At 42.9% G+C, this 23,403-nt stretch overlaps 1 protein-coding gene across 1 annotated transcript; it reads right to left on the bottom strand.

Annotated features, from left to right (window-relative positions):
- Positions 1 to 2,491: 2,491 nt before the first annotated feature.
- On the bottom strand, positions 2,492 to 23,403 carry FUNDC2 (FUN14 domain containing 2). Its single transcript, XM_068533047.1, has 5 exons — positions 23,230 to 23,403; positions 19,099 to 19,249; positions 11,314 to 11,389; positions 7,197 to 7,328; positions 2,492 to 3,951 (listed from the first exon to the last, which is right to left on the bottom strand). Exons 1-5 carry the CDS (start codon positions 23,360 to 23,362, stop codon positions 3,874 to 3,876), a joined length of 570 nt encoding a protein of 189 aa, XP_068389148.1. The 5' UTR covers positions 23,363 to 23,403; the 3' UTR covers positions 2,492 to 3,873.

The raw sequence follows: 23,403 nt of genomic DNA, 5'->3' as shown, positions 1-23,403 counted from the left end.
CTGTGACGTTATTACACCAGCTTCCAAGTCTGTAGTTCAGTGGTTCCCAACTTCAGATGCTCCTCAAACATGAGGCTGCCCCGCCGCTACCAGTGCGACCAGAGCCTCCAGGACGGCAGCCAGGCAAGCAAGGATGCGACCCACTGCTCTCAGTCATCATAACGGCATTTTTACCATTTCAAATTCACGACGGTAGTTTTGGTGTTTCAATAAGCTGACTTTACAGTTTTCTAAAAACGTGAAGAAAGTGCAACACTCGGTCTTCGCTAGAAAAATAGTGCTCTTGAAATTCACGATTCCTTAAGTATCAAGTATCAGAGACATAAGCCACACTGTATGATTTCTGGGAAATCAGGTCCAGGATAAGGTATGTTTTCTGCCCAATTCTCCAAGAGATCACACTACTATTGTGTAAGTGCTTAAGAAGCCCCCAGACCTAGAACCATGACAAAGAAATGAAGCTGGTGAGCTGGTGGAGGGAGCAGAGAGGGGAGCAGCCTAATTTTGCCTGCAGGGTCCAAACCTGGCCGTGAGCAAATTTCCCTGAGAGAAGAAACTAATGTTTCATCGTGAAACATTAATGATTCTCAGATATTTAAAATCTATCCCTACACCATTTTTTTTCAATCAGAAATTTATTACATCTCCCAAAGTACACAAAAGTAGAGGTTTCAAATAAGAGCGCAACCATTAGTCATGTCCATCTTTCCGGCAAAAGTCAAACAAAAAGATGATGGAGAGAACATTTTCACAGTAGTTAAGCATTTCAAAACCATGAGCACCCACCCCAAGAGTATGTTAGCTAGAATTATGGAAGATTCACTCCTTTAGTCATGTCCTGTGTTCTGCCAAGTCCAGTAGGGAGGGCTGTCAGCCTGTTAATGAGTGTCGGGAGGCTGAGGGGCGGGAGCAGAGAAGTGGCCCGGATGGGCAGCCGGAGGAAAGTCAATGACAGTGACACTCATGACAATGGGGCCACTCAGGCGGAGGTGTCCCCAGGCTCAAACCGTGTTAGCAGTGAGGATACAGAGCCTTGGCAAGACTGAAGACACGGGACTCTATTTGTTGGCCCTGAGCGGGCAGCAGCCGGAAAGCAGAAATGCCCCTGGCCCATCACAAGGAGGGACGCTGGGTTCAAGGGTGGTCCAGAGTGGCAGGGATGCCAGGAGGGGAGAGAAGGAGGACACGGGGGCTCTGGGGTGAACAGCGAAAAGGGAGAAGACCCTCATAGGCACTCTGGCCACCAGCTGTCAGAGGTTCTCCGGTCCAGGCCCAACTACAGATAGGGAAGCCCCGAACAAGGGGAGCCAAAACCCAAACACGGTCAAAGTGACGACTGAAAACGCTTAATCCCTCTGTCAGTCAAAGAAAATCTGCCATCTCTTCAGCCCCCCCATCACTAAGGAGGCGCAGCATGTTATTGGATTCTGGGTACTGGAGAAAAATGCATCATGAAACAGGCCTTGCCAGTCACATGGAAACAGAGTATCCATGGGTGAAGTTGCCTGGTCCTGGTGTCTCAGTTTTGCGTGAAGGGGTGGCAGCTGTTCTTTGGGGGGGAAACCTCTCACTTCACCACCTGAAGCAAAGCTGCTGACAACAGGGCCTCCATTTAGAGGCTCCCCTAACTGCCTGGGGGAGCTCTCCGAAATGCCACCAGTGACGAGCGCCAGAGCACCGCCACTGTTCAACCTCAGCACCCACTCCGCCCGGCCACCCATGGCGGCCCCACTCAGCGGGCAGAACTCAAGGCCATCCTGATTGCAATAGGGTGGGCCAACCCAGAACACTGACCTCAACCACGTCCCTCAGGTGAAAGCTAGAATCTTACTTCAGTCTATTCTCTATTATAACCCGCTCAAAGCAGCTTAGAGCAACCTGCTAATCTTTGTCATCACCGATAATCACAGGAAAAACAGATGGAGAAAGGCCACCCCACCCCACTACCTGCAGCCCCCATTCCACGGGTCTGAGTGGGGTCAGATGGGTATGATGATAGGGTATTGCACTTATGATTTTTAAGATGACTTCTTACCTTTTACAGACACATACCAAAATATAATAAAATGACACATTTGGTATTTGTTTCAGAACGATTGATAAAACAAGCTATAATTTGATGATCATTATAGGTGGGTGATGGACATATGGGGGTCATTGTACTATTTTCTGTATTTTTATACATGTTTGAATGTTTCCATAATAAAAAGTGAAAAAAAATTTGAGTTCTTCTATAAAAATATGGAACAATGTGGCTCATACCGTTATGATTTGTATATAATTCATACATGTTACAAGCAAGACAACTTAATGTTGCCTTAAAATACTACCATAACTAAGGAGAAAAATGCAAATGGATGAATTCTAAAAAATTCCACACATCCACTAGTAGCTACAATTTCCAAATTCAATGCATCATTCCCAAGGTAAGTTAAAAGGCAAACATTTTAAAAGGAAGGCCTTAAAAACACACATTTTGCGAGGGATCACCTGCAAGTTTAAGAAGTTTATTCCAAGTTTTCCGAATTTTCAGAACTCATGAAGTCTCACAAACCCTGTGGATCAGTGCCTTTTCCAGATACTTTTCTATGAGCTCATTACTCATATATTCAACAGATACTGAGTACTTATTAAGTGTTTGGCTCCATGGATATAATGGTGAAGACACAAGCCTTGCCTTCCTGCAGTGGATGTTCTAGATGGTACAATAGAAGGCCATTACAGAAAAATGTGTTAAGTTTCTAAGCATGGGTATATCTATAAACTTTTATTTTAAAGAAAAATTCTAAGAGTTGGGGTCATCCTGAGACAGCAGATTACCTTTGATGATAGAAATAATTTATTTCACATGTGCTGTTGCTATTGCTACTGTTCTCAATTCTTAATGCTTGGAATGTCACCATTTAAAAACTCTGGTTCAAATGTTATATATTTCATACTAACTGGTTAAATAGTAGAATTGGCACAGAGGAGCTACGGCTACCCCTGATGTTTTGACAAGAGGTAAAGAATATTCCACATTTCAAAGCTCAAAACCTTTTCTATTAAATAAAAATCCAAGAGCTTCTTCCCTCTTCCACCTAAAGTCACTTATTTTACCATAAATAAATCCTTTGGAAACCATCATGAGATGCATTATCCTGTATGATGGAAAACATCCCTAGATAATACCTGAATGCCTCTAAGTGACCATCCTAAATGTATCTATTGGTTGGTTTCCCTAAAGACCTTCCCACCAAACACAATACCTTCCGCTCAGCATATGTATCTTTAGTACAAGTTCATTCCATATGCAGATTTTTCAACTGTAGTGCACATGCCCCATTTTGTCAGGATAATTAGAGCCAGTACAAGCAGTTCTCGTTCTGTAACCTAAAATCTACTACAAAAGAAAGTAGACGCCAAGATACCAAAATCTTTCATGCTTAAAGGCAAATGTATTCAGTTCCCTTCCATGCAGAACATAGTAAGGTATCTTATATGCTTGTTATTTCTTTTCCAAATCAAGTTTGGGACAACCTTTGAGGATCCACTCATGCTCCATGGTGAGCCATCTTGTACCACGTTCTGGTAAGTATCTTACATAGGGGAGAAAGGAATATTCTTGCTGACCTACAGATCAGTCAAGGGGGGAGTGTGCTGGGAGAAGAGTTAACGTCCACTGTCTCTTCCGTTGCCGTCAAGGTCATGGTGGGGCCGTTATCCACTTGTACCAACAGATGCCTACAGAAGCCATTCAGATACGCCATGGCAGGGAGGAAGGCACGGGAGAAGAGGGAGAAGAGGACGAAGAGGAGAGACTTGCTATCCTACGATGGAGTGAAGAGGCTGCTGGCTGGAAAAACCAGGAATAAGGAGGTGAAGTCATCCTCTTTAGGATGCCATACCAAGCAGAAAGCCTCCGAAAAATCCACCAGTCACTAGAACATTCTTCTTCACAAATGACACCACCTAGGAACAGAAGACAGCACAATGGATTACTTTGCTGAGGATATTATTAGGAAGCAGGACGCAGATCAGAAGGTGAGATGACGTGTCTTTGGATAAGGTAGTGGCGGGGTGCTAGCGCAGCGATCACATTCAAGGGATGCTTTTCAGACGGGACTTTGCAAAGAGAGAAGGCACCACATTCAGTAAACTGGTCTCTCCTCCAAACCTGTCCACACGTTGCTCCCGCCCACGCGTCTGTCCATCTATCCGTACACCCTCCTCTGAAACTTTATTTTCTCACATTCCTACAGCTTCCCACGCATGTGCTCTATCGACCTCCATCCCAGAGGGAACTTTCTCCCAAGTGCTACCATAGAAAAGTATTCACGAGGGGAATACACCCTGTAGCCTGGCCTACTGGTTTCCTGGACTTAAGTACAGGGGTTCATCTCCCTAACCCCACCCCGACCTTTCCCACTCCACCACCCAGCCTCCTGGGACCCTCGAGCCCCCTCATTCCCACTGTGCCTGTGTGTCTTCACTCCTCCCCGACTTGACTGGAACTATACTTCCCTATTTGACGCATTGTCTCTTGCCGTCTGCCCTCAGGGGGAATGAAAAAAATCATACAATTTCCTGACATCACTTCTTTCATTCATCATCTTTACTCATTCCTCAACTTGCTCAACCTTGGCTCTCAACTCCACCACCTGACTGTAACTGTTCTCGCAGAAATCACCAATGGCCTCCTTGCTGCTAAACACTGACCCGAACATTTTCATTTCCTGCTCCCCAAATACGACTACGGGCTCTCAGGGGGAACCAGCCACTCTCCCTGGGGCCTGTGGGGGCCAGGCCACAAAGAGGGATACTACAAACATTTGTGGAAGGAACCAATTCCAAACCTTCTGGGTAGTTTATAATAAGTGCCCACTGTAAGGCAACAGTCGGTTCTAATCAAACGTTAACCTTATACTTTTTATTATATACATTCCTGTATCACTAAAGAAGTTTTCAACAGTCATGTATTACTTTTGTAAATGTCTGAAAAATAAAAAAATTTTTGAAGTGAAAAAGTGTAAGTTTCATAACCTTGAGCTTGAGGAGGGATGGAAGGAAGGGAGGAAGCGGGAGGGACTTATCTAAGTGCACAAATGCCACGTTCCACTCTGGGCAATGGACAGCTTTTTTATAAGAAATTTATTTATTTGAGGGGTTTTTTGTTCTTCTTTTTGAACTTTTCCATCTTACTACACTTTATTGAGGTATAATTTACATAAAGTAAGATGTGCTCATTCTTTCATTGAAGTGTAGTTGATTTACAATGTTGTGTTTATTTCTGCTGTGCAGCAAACTGATTCCGTTCTACATATATATGCGATCTTTTCAATATTCCTTCCCATGATGGTTTATCACAGGATATTGAGTATAGTTCCCTGTGCTCTACAGTAGGACCTTGTTGTTTATCCGTCCTCTAGATAATAGTTTGCATCTGCTGACCCCAGACTCCCAGTCCTTCCATCCCTCCCCACCCCCTCCCCCTTGGCAACCACAACTCTGTTCTCTATGTCTGGGAGTCTGCTTCTGTTTCATAGATTCATTTGTGTCGTATTTTAGATTCCACATATAAGTGATATCATATGGTGTTTGTCTTTCTCTGACTTATTTCACTCAGTATGATAATCTCTAGGTCCATCCATGTTGCTGCAAATGGCAAAATTTCCTTCTTTTATATGGCTGAGTAGTATTCTGGCAATGGACACCTTTGGCTGAGCACTCGCCACTACACAGAATCGTCTTTTTCTTTTTTTCTTCTTTAAAGGGAATGTCATTTTTTTTAAAAAAATATTTATTTATTTGGCTGCACCAGGTGTTAGTTGTGGCATGTGGGATCTTTTTTTTTTTTTAGTTGCGGCACGCAGGATCTTTCAGTTGCAGCATGCGGGATCTAGTTCCCTGACCAGGGATTGGACCCAGGCCCCCTGCACTGGGAGCGCGGAGTCTTAGCCACCGGACCAGGGAAGTCCCTCTGCTAAGTTATCTACCGCTCATCTATCTGCTTTCCAACTTTCAAACATTTGCTAATATTTCTTGTCTCCTGGTATTCCCTTCCTGTTCTCTTGGTCCTTGTAGGTTTAACCAGGCACCTTCCTGACACCTTGATCCTGGTTTATTTCTCCCCGGTTAAGTGCACTTATATGTTTGGGACATTTGACATTTTTCCAAAGGTAATAAAGAAGTAACAAAATACATCCTTTTAAAAAAAGAAGCCCTTCTCCTGTCTTGTCGGGAACCAGCTGCAAGCTGACACAGTCCTTGCAGCTTAAAGCATGGCAAAGTCCTGCTTAATTCCTGACAGGACCGAAAGAGTTATTAGAGAAGATATGAGTCTTGGCCTGTGAGGTTGCTTGTGGTTTCTCTAACTATAGTTTGTCCTTGGCACATTTTGGTAATCACAGTCTGTTCTCACGCATGTTTATATTCTGGTTCGTGGAATGTTTTGTACTATAACTTCAACATTAAGGAAATACTGTCTGATGATTCTGTCTTGTGATTTTAACAAAAACATGTATTGCCTACTGCAATCTATAAAAAGAGTTCTGATGGGAAATAAAGTGTGTGTGTGCTTGTACACCACCCTCCTGACCCCGTCTCTTCTTAATCCCCTCATGTGCTCTCAGGACTTGTTCCTCAGTCTAACAGCGACTGACGCTGTCCCTCTAGTATAATCTGACCTGATTTTATGCCTTAGATCAGAGGTTAGCAAACTACAGCCCGTGGGGCAGATCCAGCCAGTCACCTATTTTTAAATAAACTTTCATTGCAACGCAGCCACACCCACCTGCCTACCCATCGTCTATGGCTGTTTTCACGCTACACAGTGGAGTTCAGTAGTTGTGACAGAGATCACGATGCCTACAAAGCTGAAAACATGTACCATCTGGCCCTTTACAAAAAAAGCTTGTGAACCCCTGGGCTACACATTCTGGCCATTTCAGAGATGTGTGTGCGTGGAGACAAAAACATGACTCGAAACGATCAGCGTGGCTGTAAAAGCTACACCCTCCTCCTCCGAGGGCTTGCTGCTCCCGTCCCACCAGGAACCTGTTCGAGGGACGCTCAAAGCACGTGTGTGCCTGCAGTAAAAGTCACCGAAGCTACTGGTCCTTGTGGGTTTAACCTTTTAAAATGCCGCTGAGGTGAGGATACTCCACCTGAGGCTGGCATGTGGTGTGTCTACCCCGCTTGCGCACACAAGGCCTCACCTCCTGCGCTCTGCTTGTGGCCCCCGCGGGCGTCCGGCCGCTCTGGCGGATCCTCAGCTGCTCCCGGGCTTTCTGCACGTCCTTCTCCACCCGCCGCCAGTCTACTCTGATGTAGCCAGTGTGGTTCGCAAGCTTTAGTTTAAGAAACGACAGCAAGAAAGGAGAAACGCAGGATCAATCACTGGAATATGTTACCAAAAACCCTTCTGAGTCTCTATCTTTGGAGGTATTTGCCATCCAGCTTTTTGTATTACAGCGACATTCGCCCCACAGCCACTCAGCATCCACCCTATGTGCGAGGCCCTATGCCTGCCGACGGAAGTCCGCACACTGCCCTTCGATGACTGCTGGCAATCCTTTCGCTTTATCTATACTCTTACCCATCTCTATAAAATTAATGAGTTACTGTACTTTTTATAATCAGATTGGAGATGATTAAAATACTGAAAATATACAGTGTTGGTAAGGAGGTGGGAAATGGACACTCCTATCACACCCTTACTGAGGGCGTCTACCAGCAGCCTTTTAGGGGAGCGGTTTGGCATCATCTGCCAACACTGAAACTGCACGTGCCATTATGCTATACCCAGAATGGCAGCTCTTGTCACAGCAGCTTTACTGGAAATAAACCAAATGTCCATCCGCACATGCATGAATAAGCAAATTGTGTCATGTTTACACAACAAGATGTTGCTCAGCACTAAAAAGAACAGACTACTTGTAGCAGCAACATAGCTGGATCTCAAAAGTCGTACACGACATCCAAGTTCCGATTCTGTCACTCCACCCTGTCTCTCCCACAGGACGAAGTACATTGAACAGCTACTTGGGGGCTCGGAAGAAAACAAGAGCCTCTGACTGGAGAAGCCCAGAGCCGTGTACTTCCCATATTTCCTAAGGTATCACCTGGCCTAGACTTCAGGCAGGACTCAGAAACATTCTGACAAAATTCACCACACATTCCTGTAAAAGCTCTTGGAAAAACAGAAACAGGGAGAACTTCCTCAACTTGATAAAGAGCATCTACAAACATACAGCTAACGTCAATCATACTTACTGGTGAAGGACTGAATACTTTCATCCAATGTTAACAAAAAGGCAAGGATGTCTACTGTCTCTATTCCTATTCAACACTGTGCTGGAAATGAAGTCATAGTGCAACAAGAAAGAACATAAGGTAAGAGGCGTCCAGATCAGAAAGGAAGAAGTCAAAATGTCACTATTTGTAGACATGTTTGTCTACATAATTTCAAAGAATCCAACAAAAAACAAACAAAAGCTCCTACACACAAAAAGCGAGTTTAGCAAGGCTGTACACTACAAGATAAACACACAAAATAAATTGTATTTCTATATGCTAGCAATTTGAATTGGAAATGGAAATGAAATTTATGATTTTACAATAGCTGCAAAATAATCGAATACTAGGTACAAATCTAAACAAAAATCATATAGGATCTGTACACTGAAAACTACAAAATGTCTGTTGAAGAAAGAACTCAAAGAGAAATGATTAAGCCAGAGTTATTGCAATCCCAATCCCAGCAAGATGTTTCATAGATATGTAAACAAGCTGGTTCTAAAATGTGTATGAAAAGACAAAGGAACTAGAACAGCCAAAACGATTTTGAAAAAGAACAGAGTTGGAGGAATCACACTACCTGATTTTACAGCAATCAAGACAGTGTGGTATTGGAAAAGACACACAGATTAATAGGACAGAATAAAAAGTACAGAAACAGACAACCCAATTTAAAAGAGGGCAAAAGACCTGAATAGATACTTCACCAAAAAGGAGATCTGGACAGTAAATAAACACATGAAAAGATGTTCTACATCAGTAGTTGTATCACTCTGAGTCCAACTGGGAGACAGCTTTAGGGCTCAGGGTGAGTGCCTGGGGAAAAGCACAAGAGCAACTAGAGCTCTTATAAGGTATCTAGGGATAAAACTGAACCACAGATGGACAAGATCTATATGGAAAAAATAACAAAAGTCTAGGCAAAGACATTAAAGAAGACCTAAATAAATGGAGAGAAAGCCTGTGTTCACAGCTAGATGATACAATATCATAAAAGATATTAATTCTCCCTCAATTTATCTATATGGTTCCCATGCAATTCCAGTCAAACATTTTTCTTCTTACTCTTTTTTTCCCCTTTTTGGGTGCACCATGCGGCACACGGGATCTTAGTTCCCCGACCAGGGATCGAACCTGCGCCCCCTGCAATGGCAGCGTGGACGGAGTCATAACCACTGGACTGCCAGGGAAGTCCCCCAATCAAAATTTAAACAGAATCTTTGAAAGGAATTGACAAGCCTGTTCTAAAATTTAGATGGAGAAGCAAAAGTACAAAAGCAGCCACAACGATCCTGAAGAATATGTGGAGGAACTTGTCTTGCCAACTATCAAGGCTCAGTAGATACAGAAAGTAGAGTCAGAGCCACACATATATGAACTTTGATATATGATAAAGGCAACGGTACAAATATTGAGAAAAGGAAGACATTCACTAAATGCTGCTGGGACAATAATCCGGATGAAAGAAAGGAAACTGGATCCTTATGTCAAACCACACCCCTGATCTCCCAACATCGTGACTACCCTGGTGACAGGGCACATGCGTGCACAGCACAGACCCCCATGTCCCACCTGCACTGCACTCCTTGCACATCTGACCCAAGCAATACCAGAATCCCAGTGCGAGGGTCCTTCCTGGAGATTATTCTAATGCCCATTACTTCTGTCAGTCAGAACCCCCAAAAGAAACAGAGGGTGCACTCAGCTTAAGGCATTTCAAAGCAATATGAAGATACTCAGGGAAACCACAGGGACAGAACAGGATTGTGGGTCTAGTGCAAGAGAGCTGTCACCGCACGTGCATCTGAAGGGGTGCGAGGAAGGAAAGATGACTGCAACCCAGAAGGCAACAGGAGGGGTGAGGAGGGGCCTGTCTGCTCACAGCCACAGGGAGGGAGCCAAGAAGCTACACAGGGAACGGGTCCGGGGGCAGCTGCTGGTGCCTCGCTAGTCGCAAGCAGGATGCTGCCGGAGTCATGCTACGGAGTTCCCAGGCTTGGGCAGAAACGGGCGGGCAGCTCTCACCATGTTTCTGAAACAAGGGCGCTTGGAGCACTGAGGCCGCAGGAGGAGCTGAGACCCGAGGGAGGGAGGGGAGGGAGAGGCCTGGCCCCGCCCCAGCTCCCTGCTCACCCAGCTCCAGTCCCCTCTGGCTAGAACCCCTCGAGGCTGCCAGCCCAAGCGCCCACCCTCCCCTCCCCGAATTGCTGACGCACAGAAACTGAGATGATAAAAAGATGGTCATTCCAAGCATTGGGTTTTGAGGGCATCCGTGATGCAGTGATGCTGTGCCACGCCCGCCCCGGCCCACCAGTCATGAGCGGGCCTCTTCTGGCCTCTTCCACACACTTCGTTTTCACCTGACGCATCTGGAAAACTCACTCAAATTGTGATTCTAACGTGGGACGACCTCGCTAAAATGCGGGCTGCTACCTTCGAGAGGAGACAAAGAGCTGCGGGTCCGGACACTCCGGCTTGGCTGCACCTCAGAACCACCTGCAACTTTAAAAATACTCCGATATCCAAGCAGGCCTACCGCCCGTGAAATCACACGGAGGTGGGGGGCAGGCCCCAAGCACCAGTGTTTTATAAAATTCCCAGGTGATTCCAATGTGGAGTCAAGTTTGCAAGCCAACTGTACACAGCAGCCTCAGGGAACCGGCAGCGGTGGTTCAAAAACAAACTCCACGCCAAGGGCCAGCAGAGGCCATCTGACCAGCGTCATTTAGCCCTCATGTCTCTCATCGACTTAGTGTCTAAGAATAAATCATATCACAGGGCACTTGCATCACACCTGGGATTTCTGAAATCACACTTGCTTCATATTTCAAGTGGTCTTGAAAACCCTGGAAGGGAGCTATGGTAAGGAATATGCACGTGTCCCCATGTTATAAATGACAAAATGTAATCCACCTAGTAATTGAAGAAGTCTGACTCAAAAGGTTACTAGCATTTCAAATGGTACATGAAACCGTCTAAAGTAACAGAGCCCGGACTGTGTGTAAGGACGGCCAGGGAAACACTCCACATACAGACCTGAAGCAGGAAAAATCCACCTCCCAGAGCTGTGGCAGCCAACCTTCCAACCTTCTGGAATATGAAACCAGTGCACCTACAAAAAGCAAGTTAACAAGCTGTCAGACAAACACAAGCATGGACTTCTAACAACATTCAGAGCCTACTTACCTTGGGATGATCCTGAGAACTCTTGGTGAAGTGAGTAAACACATGACTGTGTATGAGGCCAGAGTGGCCGCACGGGATGAGGGACAGGCTCTCAGTGCCATCTTCTCTGGTCGGCATCATGATCCAAAACACACGAGCATTGTTAGAGCTTCTTCTCTGGTCCCCTGGCCTCCATTTAGCCCCTGGGAGTCTATTCTCAACATACGGTCCTTCTAAAACAAGGGTCAGCAAACAAAGCATGGCGGGGGAGCCCAGTTGGCCTGCTGCCTCTGTCTGTAAGTCAGGTTTCACAGGCGCACGGCCACACCAACTCCTAACATACTGTCCACAGCCGCTGTCTCACTACAACGGCGGAGTGGAGCAGGTGCGACTCAGGCCGCGTGACTGGCAAGGCCTAAAACACTTACCACATGGCTCTTAACAGAAAACTCTGCCCTGAAGATGGCGTATAAAGCCCTACACTTACATCTAGGCTCCCTTTACCTCTCTGCCCTCATTTCCTACCACCTACCGCTTGGTACACTTCAGTAGGAGAAAAAATATATCAATATCAATAAAACATTGCATGGAGGACCTCACAAGGATTTTAAATGTTTTTAAACAAAAGCTAGGTATATCTCAGAAGGGACTCCTAAACTGGAGAAGTGATAGGACTAGTAAATAAACCGTTAGGACTCATCTTAATTCTTAAATGTGATTATAAGCTGAAGTAAACTGCCTGTACCCTGTATCCACTGGCCCTAAGTCCCTGACGTGAAGGCATTAACTGACATTTTGCAGCTAAGATTCATTCATGATAAAGGCAACCAACTGGATCGTTAACTAGCTCTTATTTCTCCGATCTTTTTTTCAAAAACCTAACATGGATAAAGGTGTTTTTCCCCTCCAAAGAAATTTGGGAGAAAAAAATGAAGTATATATAAACTCCAGCAATTTTCTTCTCAGTCTCTTTTAATTTTATCTTTAAAATTAGTTCTGTAGGGTAAGGTACAGAACACATGTGGAATTTTTTTAAAGCCATGTGTAAATGTGTCCCAGAACAAGAATCAAGACTCAATTATATAAGAATAAAAAAGATATCTAGCACCCAATAAGGTAAAATTCACAATACTGTCATCCCATTAAAAACTACCAGGCGGGCAAAGCAGGAAAACAGACCCATAATGATGAAAAACGAAGTCAACTGAAAGCAACCTAGAAATGGCACAAATGACAGAATGCTGACAAAAACATCAGAAGTTATTATGATTGTATTCCATGTTCAAGAAGCTGGAGGAAAGATTCCACGTAATAAGTAGGGACAAGGAACATATTTTAAAAGGATACAAATCAAACTTCTACAGATGAAAACTATATGTCTGAGATGAACACTGTACTTGATGGAACTAACAGCAGTTTAGATACTGTAGAAGTAAAGATTAGTAAACATGACATAGCAATAAAAACTATCAAAATGAAACAGAAAAATACATGAACATGGTTGTAATATTGAAATATAGTTATACACTGGGGAAAACTGGAGGATGGGCTCTCTGGATTTTTTTTTTGCATTTTTTAAAATGGATTTATTTATTTTTATTTATTTTTGGCTGCATTAGGTCTTCGTCGCTGCGCGCGGGCTTTCTCTAGTGGCGGTGAGCAGGGGCTACTCTTTGCTGCGGTGCAGGCTTCTCATTGTGGTGGCTTCTCTTGTTGCGGAGCACGGGCTCTAGGCACGCAGGCTTCAGTAGTTGTGGCATGCAGGCTCTAGAGCGCAGGCTCGGTAGTTGTGGTGCACAGGCTCTCTGGATTATTTTTAACAAGCACCTGTGAATCTACAGTTATCTCAAAATAAAAAGTTAAAAAAAATAAACAGTGTCAGTGAACTACAGGAAGATTTCAAGCAGTGTAATAATATGTCTAACTAGAACTGCTGAAGGATAGAAAATATTTGAATAATGAGAAAATATTCTAAATTTGATGAAAACTGTAAATTGATAGATCTAAACAGCTTAATGAACTCAAAGCACAAAACAAATGATAAATATCTTAAAAGCAGCCTGAAAGGCGGGGGGAGGGACATATTAGGTACAGAGGAATAAAATTCAGAGATAGCACATTTCTCATAGAAAATAATGCAAGACAAAAGATAATGGAACATTTTTAAAGTACTGGGGGAAGAAACAACCCTGTCAATCTAGAATTCTATACCCAGTAAAAATATCTTTCAAAAACCAAAGATGAAATGAAGACCTTTCTCAGATATACAAAAGCTGAAAAATAAATCATCACCAGCAGCCCAAAAGTACGAAGAATGTTAAAAGTGGAGGAAAATGATACCAGATGGAAATCTGCATACACACAAAAGCATGATGAGTACAAGAAATAAACTATAAGGGTAAATATGAAAGGTTTCATTTTCATTACTTAAAAATATAAGAATTAAATATTTAATGAAAAAATGTAAAAGTTAAATGTATGACAATGAAAACCAAGGGTAAAAGGTAAAATGGAAGTATACTGTTTTATTTTTTTTAAGATTTTTTTGATGTGGACCATTCTTGAAGTCATTATTGAATTTGTTACAATACTGCTTCTGTTTTATGTTTTTGGTTTTTTGACTGTGAGGCATGTGGGATCCTAGCTCCCTGACCAGGGATTGTACCTACACCCCCTGCATTGGAAGGCGCAGTCTTAACCACTGGGCCACCAGGGAAGTCCCAGAAGTATACTGTTGTAAGAGCATTACACTCTACATGAAGTGGTATATCTCTTGACGATAGACTGTGATAAGTAAAAGATACATGCTATAAAACCTAAAGCAACCATTAAAATTACACAATTAAGAGACATAGGTAATAAACCAAGAAGGGGCATAAACAGAATTATGAAAAATATGTGATTCAAGCAACAAAAGAACCAAAAAGAACGAATAAACTCGACTTCATCAAAATTCAAAACTTTTGTCCATCAAAGGACATTATCAAGAAAGTGGAAAGACAACTTAAAGAATAGAAGAAAATATCTGCAGTCATGTCTGGTAAGAATCTAATATCAAAAACATATAAAGAATTCTTACAACTCAAGAACAGAAAGACAAACAACTCAATTTCTCCAAAGCAGATGTACAGATGGCCAACCAACACATGAAAAGATGCTCAACATCGTCAGTCACCACTTCACACCCATGCCATGCCCACTAAGGTGGCTATAATGTTTTTTTTAATGAAAATAATAAGTGTTGGCGAGATGTAGCCATAACAAGGAAAGAAGTCCTGACACACACTGCAATGTGAATGAACATCAAAAACATGATGCTCAGGGGGCTTCCCTGGAGGTCCAGTGGTTAAGACACCCTGCTTCCACTGCAGGGGACACAGGTTCAATCCCAGGTCGGGGAACTAAGTTCCCGCATGCCACTCGGTGCGGTCCCAAAAAACCAAACCAAAACAAAACATGATACTCAGTGAAAGAAGCCAGACATACAAGGTCACATGTTGTATGATTCTATTTATATAAAATAGGTAAATCCATAGAAACAGAAAGCAGACAGATGGTTGCCAGGGGCTGGGGAGAGGGGAGAATGGGGAGTAACTGCTCAGCGGGGATGGGGTTTTATTTTGGGGTGATGAAAATGTTTTGAACCTAAAGAGAGGCAGTGGTTACACAAAAGTGTGAATGTACTAAATGCCGCTGAATTGTACACTTTAAGATGGTTGGTTTCATGTTATGTAAATTTCACCTTAATTTAAAAAAAAATATATATATATACACACATACACATTATACCTATTTTTATTACACACACGTATATTTGATCCAAAAGAAAATAAAGAACAGAACACCCAGATGGTAAATTTAAACCCAATGATAACAAAAATAAACTTAAAGGTAAATAGTCTAAGCACCCTAATTAAAATGAAAAGATTGTAAAATTGGATTAAAAAAAGGAAGACCCACCTATATGCTGCCTATAAGAAACCCATATTAAAGAACTGTTTTTAAAAAAATATTTATGTATGTATTTATCTTGGCTGTGCCAGGTCTTAGTTGCAGCACTGGGGATCTTCATTGCAGCATGTTTAGTTGCAGCATGTGGGATCTTTAGTTGCGGCATGCAGACTTCTTAGTTGCAGCATGTGGGCTCTTAGTTGCGGCATGCAGTGTGAACTTCTTAGCTGTGGCATGCATGCAGGATCTAGTTCCCCGTCCAGGGATCGAACCCGGGCCCCCTGCATTGGGAACGCAGAGTCTTACCCAATGGACCACCAGGGAAGTCCCAAGAAACCCATTTTAAACATATAGACTCCACTTTCCTGAACTTTGCCCCATGTGCCTCTTCCTTTGGCTGATTTTGTTTTTAATATTTATTTATTTATTTATTTATTTACGGTTGTGTTGGGTCTTAGTTGCGGCCCTTGGGATCTTTCATTGTGGCACGTGGGATCTTTCATTGCAGCACGCGGGCTTCTCTCTAGTAGTTGCGGTGCACGGGCTTAGTTGCTCCGCGGCATGTGGGATCTTCCCAGACCAGGGCTCAAACCCATGTCCCCTGCATTGGAAGGCAGATTCTTAACCACTGCGCCACCAGGGAAGCCCTTGGCTGATTTTAATCTGTATCTTTTTGCTGTAAAAAATCGTAACCATGAGTATACCAGCTCTCAGTGAGTTCTGTGGATTCTCCTAGGGAATTATCAAACATGAGGGTAGTCTTAGGGACCCCCAAACTCTGCAAACTAGTAAGTGACTTTGGCAAGATTGCAGTATACAGGATCAATATACAAAAATCAATTGCATTTCTATAATATAAGCAATGCACAATGAGAAAGTGAAATTTAAAAAGTAATAGCATTTACAATAACATCAAAAATATGAAACATTTAGGGATAAATCTGATATAAGATGTGAAAGACCTACCTACATAGCATTGTTGAGAGAAATTAAAAGAAACCTAAACAGGGAATTCCCTGGAAGTCCAGTGGTTAGGACTCAGCGCTTTCACTGTTGAGGGTGTGGGTTCAATCCCTAGTCGGGGAACTAAGATCCTGTAAGCTGCACGGCCCAGTCAAATGGAGAGATAAACCATGTTTATGGATCAATGCAATCCCAGTCAAAATCTCACCAGGGTTTTTGTAGAAATCGGCAGCAAGCTGATTCTAAAATTCATATGAAAATGCTAAGTACCTAGAACAGTCAAATCAACTCTGAAAAGCAACAGAGTTGTAAGATTTACACTACCTGATTCATGACTTATTATAAAGTTACAGTAATCAAAACGGTGTGATAGGGTTTCCCTGGTGGCGCAGTGGTTGAGAGTCCGCCTGCCAGTGCAGGGGACACGGGTTCGAGCCCTGGTCTGGGAGGATCCCACATGCCGCAGAGCGACTGGGCCCGTGAGCCACAACTACTGAGCCTGTGCGTCTGGAGCCCGTGCTCCGCAATAGGAGAGGCCGCGACAGTGAGAGGCCCGCGCACCGCGATGAAGAGTGGCCCCCACTTGCCGCAACTAGAGAAAGCCCTGGCGCAGAAACGAAGACCCAACACAGCCAAAAATAAAAAAATAAATAAATAATAAAAATAAAGGAATTCCTTTAAAAAAAAAAACGGTGTGATATTAGCACCAAGACAGACAAATCAGTTTAACAAAGAAGACATATAGTCAATTGATTTTCACCATAAGTACAAAGGCAATTCAGTGTAGAGGAGTATAGTCTTTCAACATTATCATGTGGGCACAATCAGATATCCATATGCAAAAAAAAAAGACCTTGGATTCCTACCTTACAACATATACAGTAAGTAAATCAAAATGGATCATGGAACTAAATGAAAAATCTAAACCTATATATCATATAGAAGAAAACACAGAAGAAAATCTTGGTGACCCTGGATTAGGCAAATATTGTCAGACATGACTCCAAAAGCTAGAGCTATAAAACAGACAGTTAATAAACTGTATTTCAAGATTAAGAACTTCTGTTCTTTGAAAGACACTGTCAAGATAATAAGCTACAGAGTAGAAGAATATATTTGCAAATCACATATCTAAGACTTGTGTCCAGAATACATAAAGAACTCTCACAACTCAGTAGTGAGAGAAAACCAACTCCCCAGTAAAAATATGTAGAAAATATCTAAACGGATACCTCACCAAAGACATATGGAGAACAAAAATAAGCTCATGAAGAGATACTCAACATCATTATTCATCAGGAAAATGTAGATTAAAACCACAATGAGATATCACTTCACAGCCACTAGGATGGTTGTAATCAAAAAGACATTATGGGGCTTCCCTGGTGGCGCAGTGGTTGAGAATCTGCCTGCCAATGCAGGGGACATGGGTTCGAGTCCTGGTCTGGGAGGATCCCACATGCCGCAGAGCAACTGGGCCCGTGAGCCACAACTACTGAGCCTGCGTGTCTGGAGCCTGTGCTCCGCAACAAGAGAGGCCGCGATAGTGAGAGGCCTGCGCACCGCGATGAAGTGGCCCCCGCTCGCCGCAACTAGAGAAAGCCCTCGCACAGAAACGAAGACCCAACACAGCCAAAAATTTAAAAAAAAAAAAAAAAAAGACATTATGCCAGAAACAGACTGAAAGATATAGAAAACAAAATAGTGTTTACCAGTGGGCAGAGGGAAGTGGGGAGGGGCAAGATAGGGGTAGGGGATTAAGAACTATAAACTACTATGTATAAAATAGATAAGCAACACGGATATATTGTATAGCACAGGGAAGTACAGCCATTATCTTATAATAACTTTTAATGGAGTATAATCTGCAAAAATACTGAATGACTACACTGCACACCTGAAACTAATATAACACTGTAAATCAATTATACTTCAAAAAAAAAAGGACATTATGCCAAGTGTTAGTGAGGAGGTAGAGAAACTGGAACCCTCATACACTGCTAGGGGAGATGTAAGATGTAAGACGATACTTTAGAAAACTGCTTGGCAGGTTCTTAAAAAGTTAAGACATTCATCTACTATGACTCAGCCTAACTCTTTCTAGATATTTACCCAAAAGAAATGAAAGCATATGTTCATACAAAGGCTTGTACACAAATGTTAACAGCACTTTAGCCCAAAAGTGCCAACAAACCAACATTCATCAAAGGGGAATGGATAAACAAACTAGTTCATCCATACAGCGGACTACTACTCAGCAATAAAAAGCAATGAACTAGTGATACACACAACAGCACAGATGAACCTCGAAATTAGTATGCTCAGTGAAAGAAGCCAGACAAAAAAGAATACATACTGTATAATTCCATTTATATATAATTCTAGAAGATGCAAAGCGATCTATAGTGACAGAAAGCACTTACTATGTGGCCCTGGTCAAGTAAACCTTTCTAAGCCTTAGTTTCTATCAAATGAGGATAGATAATAACAATAACAATTTCAGAGCTGTGAGAAGGAAATGAGATACCTATATAAATATCTAAAATAGTACCTGGCATGTAGTAAATACTCACTATGTGTAACCATTAAATAGCACTTTAACATTATGTTTAGATGTATACTATTCATTAAGTGATCAATTTCACAAGTCAATGTATTTTCATTGGTTAAAAGAGATGGTTCCTATAACCTCAACACCGAGTCATGCAAAAAAGGATACTGGACATCTTTTACATCACTTACCATCCAGTGACACCTCCAATTAACAGCTGGGTTGCCACGTTATACTTTTCAGCTGAAGGCCCAGATTCCTGCCCAAACAGCTTGCGCCACCATGGCTGCTTTTTAGCAAGTTCTGCAAGGTCCAGTGACTCAAAATTTCCCTCAAAGCTTCCTACAAGAATTAAGATACTGAATAAGAAAAGTTACTTTTACAATAAATCACTAACATTCCTGACCTAGATAAAGAAATTTTTAAGGAAACAGAGACAGTTGTAATAAGGACATCTAAATATTAATCTATTTTAAAGAGTAAACTGACTCTGAAATTCTGACCAGCAACTTTTGAAAATCAGACTAAAATCAACAAATATCTCAGAGGAAAAAAACCTAGACAATTTAGAATCTGTACTCTAGTTTTTCCCCTGAAATTTAAAAACAACCAAAAGGACCTAGGAAAAACTGTTAGTAATACTTAATAATGCATCCTAAATGAAATGGGTTTTCTTCATTTGCCTCTCCTTTTCAGGAGTAACTCAATACTATTCAATAGCCCACAAATTCACAAATTCTCAGTACTATGTGTATCTCCAGTGATAATAAAGATAGGAGGTAACCCTGAGAAAACCATAATTCAAAAAGAGTCATGTACGACAGTGTTCACTGCAGCTCTATTTACAATAGCCAGGACATGGAAGCAACCTAAGTGTCCATCGATAGATGAAGGGATAAAGAAGATGTGGCACATATACACAATGGAATATTACTCAGCCATAAAAAGAAACGAAATTGAGTTATTTGTAGTGAGGTGGATGGACCTAGAGTCTGTCATACAGAGTGAAGTAAGTCAGAAAGAGAAAAACAAATACCGTATGCTAACTCACATATATGGAGTCTAAAAAAATGGTACTGATGAACCTAGTGGCAGGGCAGGATAGAGAACGGACTTGAGGACACGGGGAGGGGGAAGGGTAAGCTGGGATGAAGTGGGAGAGTAGCACTGACATATATACACTACAAATGTAAAAGAGATAGCTAGTGGGAAGCAGCTGCGTGGCACAGGGAGATCAGCTCGGTGCTTTGTGACCACCTAGAGGGGTGGGATAGGGAGGGTGGGAGGGAGGCTCAAGAAGGAGGGGATATGGGGATATATGTACACGTATAGCTGATTCACTTTGTTGTACGGCAGAAACTAACACATTGTAAAGCAATTATACTCCGATAAAGACATTAAAAAAAAAGATGTAACGTTTAATTGAGCTGTTACTATTTACCAGGCAATGTGTTAAGGAATAAACATGTATATATAATTAAATACACAGAACAAAGTAGGTACAGAACAAGGTACTATTTATTAACTCCATTTTGTAATTAAGAAGTAGAGGCTCAGAGGGTGATTTATTTGCCCAAAAAGGGAAAGAGTTAACAAAATGTCTAATCCCTCTCTGTGTGGGAAAATAAATTTAGTGAAAGAGGCAAAAGAACTCTACACTGTAAATGAGGAAACACTGCAGAGTTGCAATCTCAATCAAAAAGTAAGTTTTTACCTAGAAATTGAGAAGCTGGCTCTAAGATGTATATGGAAGTACAAAGGACCCAGAGTAGTATTCCAGTTACTATGGCTGTACAACAAATTACCCCAAAACTTCATTCACAGAGCAAAACAATCACTTTCTATGCTCCCAGACTCTATGGATCAGGAATTCAGACAGGATACAGCTCGTCTCTGTTGCATGACGTCTGTGGCTTCAGCTGGAAGAATTACAGGCAGGCGTCTGGAATCACCTACTACATTCACACATCCAGGCTGCCTTGCTCTGGGTTAGTTTGGGCTTCCTTACAGCATGGTGGCTAGGGTCAAGGGTGCCTGTCCCAAGAAAGGGAGTAAGAGAGTGAGGAAACTCAGGGGCTCAGCAGAAGCTATATTACCATTTCAGACCGAGCCTCCAAAGCCATGCAGTGTTGCTTCCACTGTATTCTGTGGCAGCAGTCACAAACTTCCACTCAGATTCAAGAGGGAATATAGACCCCAGTACTCAGCAGGAGGAGTGTCAAAGTCACACGGGAAAAAACCGCATGTGGAATGGGGAGATACTGCTGCAATCACTTAGGAAAATACAATGTGCCACCAGTGGCCAAAACAACTGTGGGGAAAAAAACAACAAAGTTCGAAGAATTTCAAGACTTCTTATAAAGCTACAGTAACACACAGGTAACTAATTTCAAGACTTATAAAAGTACCCTATTTGACACAGTGTAGAACTGACCTAAGCATATAAAAATATATCAGTGGAAGAGAATATAGAGTCTAGAAGTAGATCTACACATACAGTCATTTGATTTTCACATGGCACCAAAGTTATTCAATAGGGAAAGAAAGTCCTTTCAACAAATTGTGTTAGAACTATTACGTATGTGTACTAAACAAAAAAACCCTCAATCCCTACTTTACACAATACACAAAATATAATTGAAGAATTAATTCAAGATGGACCGTAGATACCAATTTAGCAAAACCAAAATATGGATGTTTAAGGAACTGGGCCTTCTATGGCCTCACAAGTAGTTAAATGAAAATTTTTGTTCTAACGTAACAACAAAACATTACTGCTGTGTTGAAGAAGAAACTCCCTCCCTGGGTTAAAGAACATCACTGAAAACAAGAATGAGTTTTGAGTTTTGTTTTAATGTCATTTTAACAAGCTCCTTAGCTTAATAGAGGGCTCCAGCCAAAAGGGATCAAATCAGAGACACTGAGTTCACCCACGGTCACTCAGTCATTCAACACACACTACTAAGCACTATGCCGACCAGTCAGCAGCCTTGCTTGTGAGCCCAGGAAAGCAATGATTACAGTATCATGTGATCATCAATATGATAAAGATTGAAATTCCTAATGTCAGCCTCAAAGTTTCTCCCAACAATTTCCTAGGTGCAAATATCTGAGCAACCTACACATTTTAACTAAATAAGGGCAGTCTGCTCTGCAGGAAAATAATTCCACTGTGCATTCCAACACCTGAGTCACCTCAATTCAGGTGTGCTGGTAAACGGTTTGGTTTTTTTTAGATTTTTTTAAAATCTGGACCATTTTCAAAGTTTTTATTGAATTTGTTACAATATTGCTTCTGTTTTATGCTTTGGCTTTTTGGCCGGGAGGCACGTGGGACCTTAGTTCCACGATCAGGGATGGAACCTGCACCCCCTGCACTGGAAAGCGAAGGCGTAACCACTGGACCGCCAGTGAAGTCCCCAAGTAAACGTTTCACAAGCGCGCTGGGGTGGGGGGAGGGCTGACTAGTAGTGTATACCAACATCCAGGGTGTGACGTCACTGAAGTGTGACAGCGCTGAACGCAGAGCTGGCAAGAGACGCGGCTTATCACGCTACGTTATTTCCACCACACAGACACAACAGATGTCCATAACCTCAAGAGTACAGATAATAACTAAACATGGCAAACAATAAGGAAGTAATAAATTTTGAGCATTTTCACTGTTTTTAACATAATTTATGTAATCTTAAATTTATATAATTGAGTTTTTGATAATGGTTCTGTGAGCCAGTACTGAACTGAACATAGCCTGAAGCATTCAAAGAAATAGGATAAGAAGTACAACTGAAAGACGTGGTCCACTGTGTATTTTATTACAGGCTTTTTTTTTTTTTTCACGGACTCTTCCCTTCACTGCGCGGACTAAATAGGCGATTTCCAAGAACCATACCACGTGTACTCTTTCAAAACCATCAATAGCGCAAGTAGAGGCGGCCTGCACGCGGAAAGATGCCGGCCGGGTGTTTGAAATGACAGTCCAAAGGGACAAAGAACCTGCGTTAGTCTCAAGGTGCCAGAGTGCTTCCGGGAACAGGGACAAAATGTCTCCAGGCCGAGGCTGTCGGGGGCGGGGCCGGAAGGCGGAGGAGCCCGGCCGGAGACAACACCGAGGGCAAGTTCGGTTCCAGCCAGGCCACTGACCTTGGCCGGACCTCGGGAGCGGCCGGGCCACGGACGAGCTCCGGGCGCCCTCCCCGCCCCTGCGGCGCTCAGGCCCCCCCAGGGGCGCTGCTGGGCCTGGGAGGCGCGGCGCCCGTCCCCTTCCGGGGCCCGGGAAGTCGGCTCCTCGCGGCGCCACCGGCGCGCGCGCTCGTCCTTACCTTGACTGGCTGCGGCCATTTCGGCGAGCTCCTCTCGCGATGACACCCGTAGGGGCTCGGCTCGGTAGGACGCGGAGTGGCGCGCCGCCGTCGGCGCTAGCTGGCTTCCGGCACGTGGGGTAGATGTTTCCATTCCCACGGCGGCGGCGGAAGAGGCGAGGCGAGGCGGGGCGG

The sequence above is a fragment of the Eschrichtius robustus genome, chromosome X (assembly GCF_028021215.1).
Source record: "Eschrichtius robustus isolate mEscRob2 chromosome X, mEscRob2.pri, whole genome shotgun sequence".
Lineage (NCBI taxonomy): Eukaryota > Metazoa > Chordata > Mammalia > Artiodactyla > Eschrichtiidae > Eschrichtius > Eschrichtius robustus.
This window is presented reverse-complemented; position numbering and strand designations above follow the sequence as displayed.

Excerpts from the sequence above, each read along its gene's own strand:
- FUNDC2 (XM_068533047.1), bottom strand. The coding sequence starts at position 23,362 with ATGGAAACATCTACCCCACGTGCCGGAAGCCAGCTAGCGCCGACGGCG. Across the intron at positions 7,329-11,313 it reads GTGGATTTTTCCTGCTTCAG|CTTGCGAACCACACTGGCTA; the intron begins GTCTGTATGTGG and ends CTTAAACTAAAG. Across the intron at positions 3,952-7,196 it reads CCACAAGCAGAGCGCAGGAG|GTGGTGTCATTTGTGAAGAA; the intron begins GTGAGGCCTTGT and ends TTCTGTTCCTAG.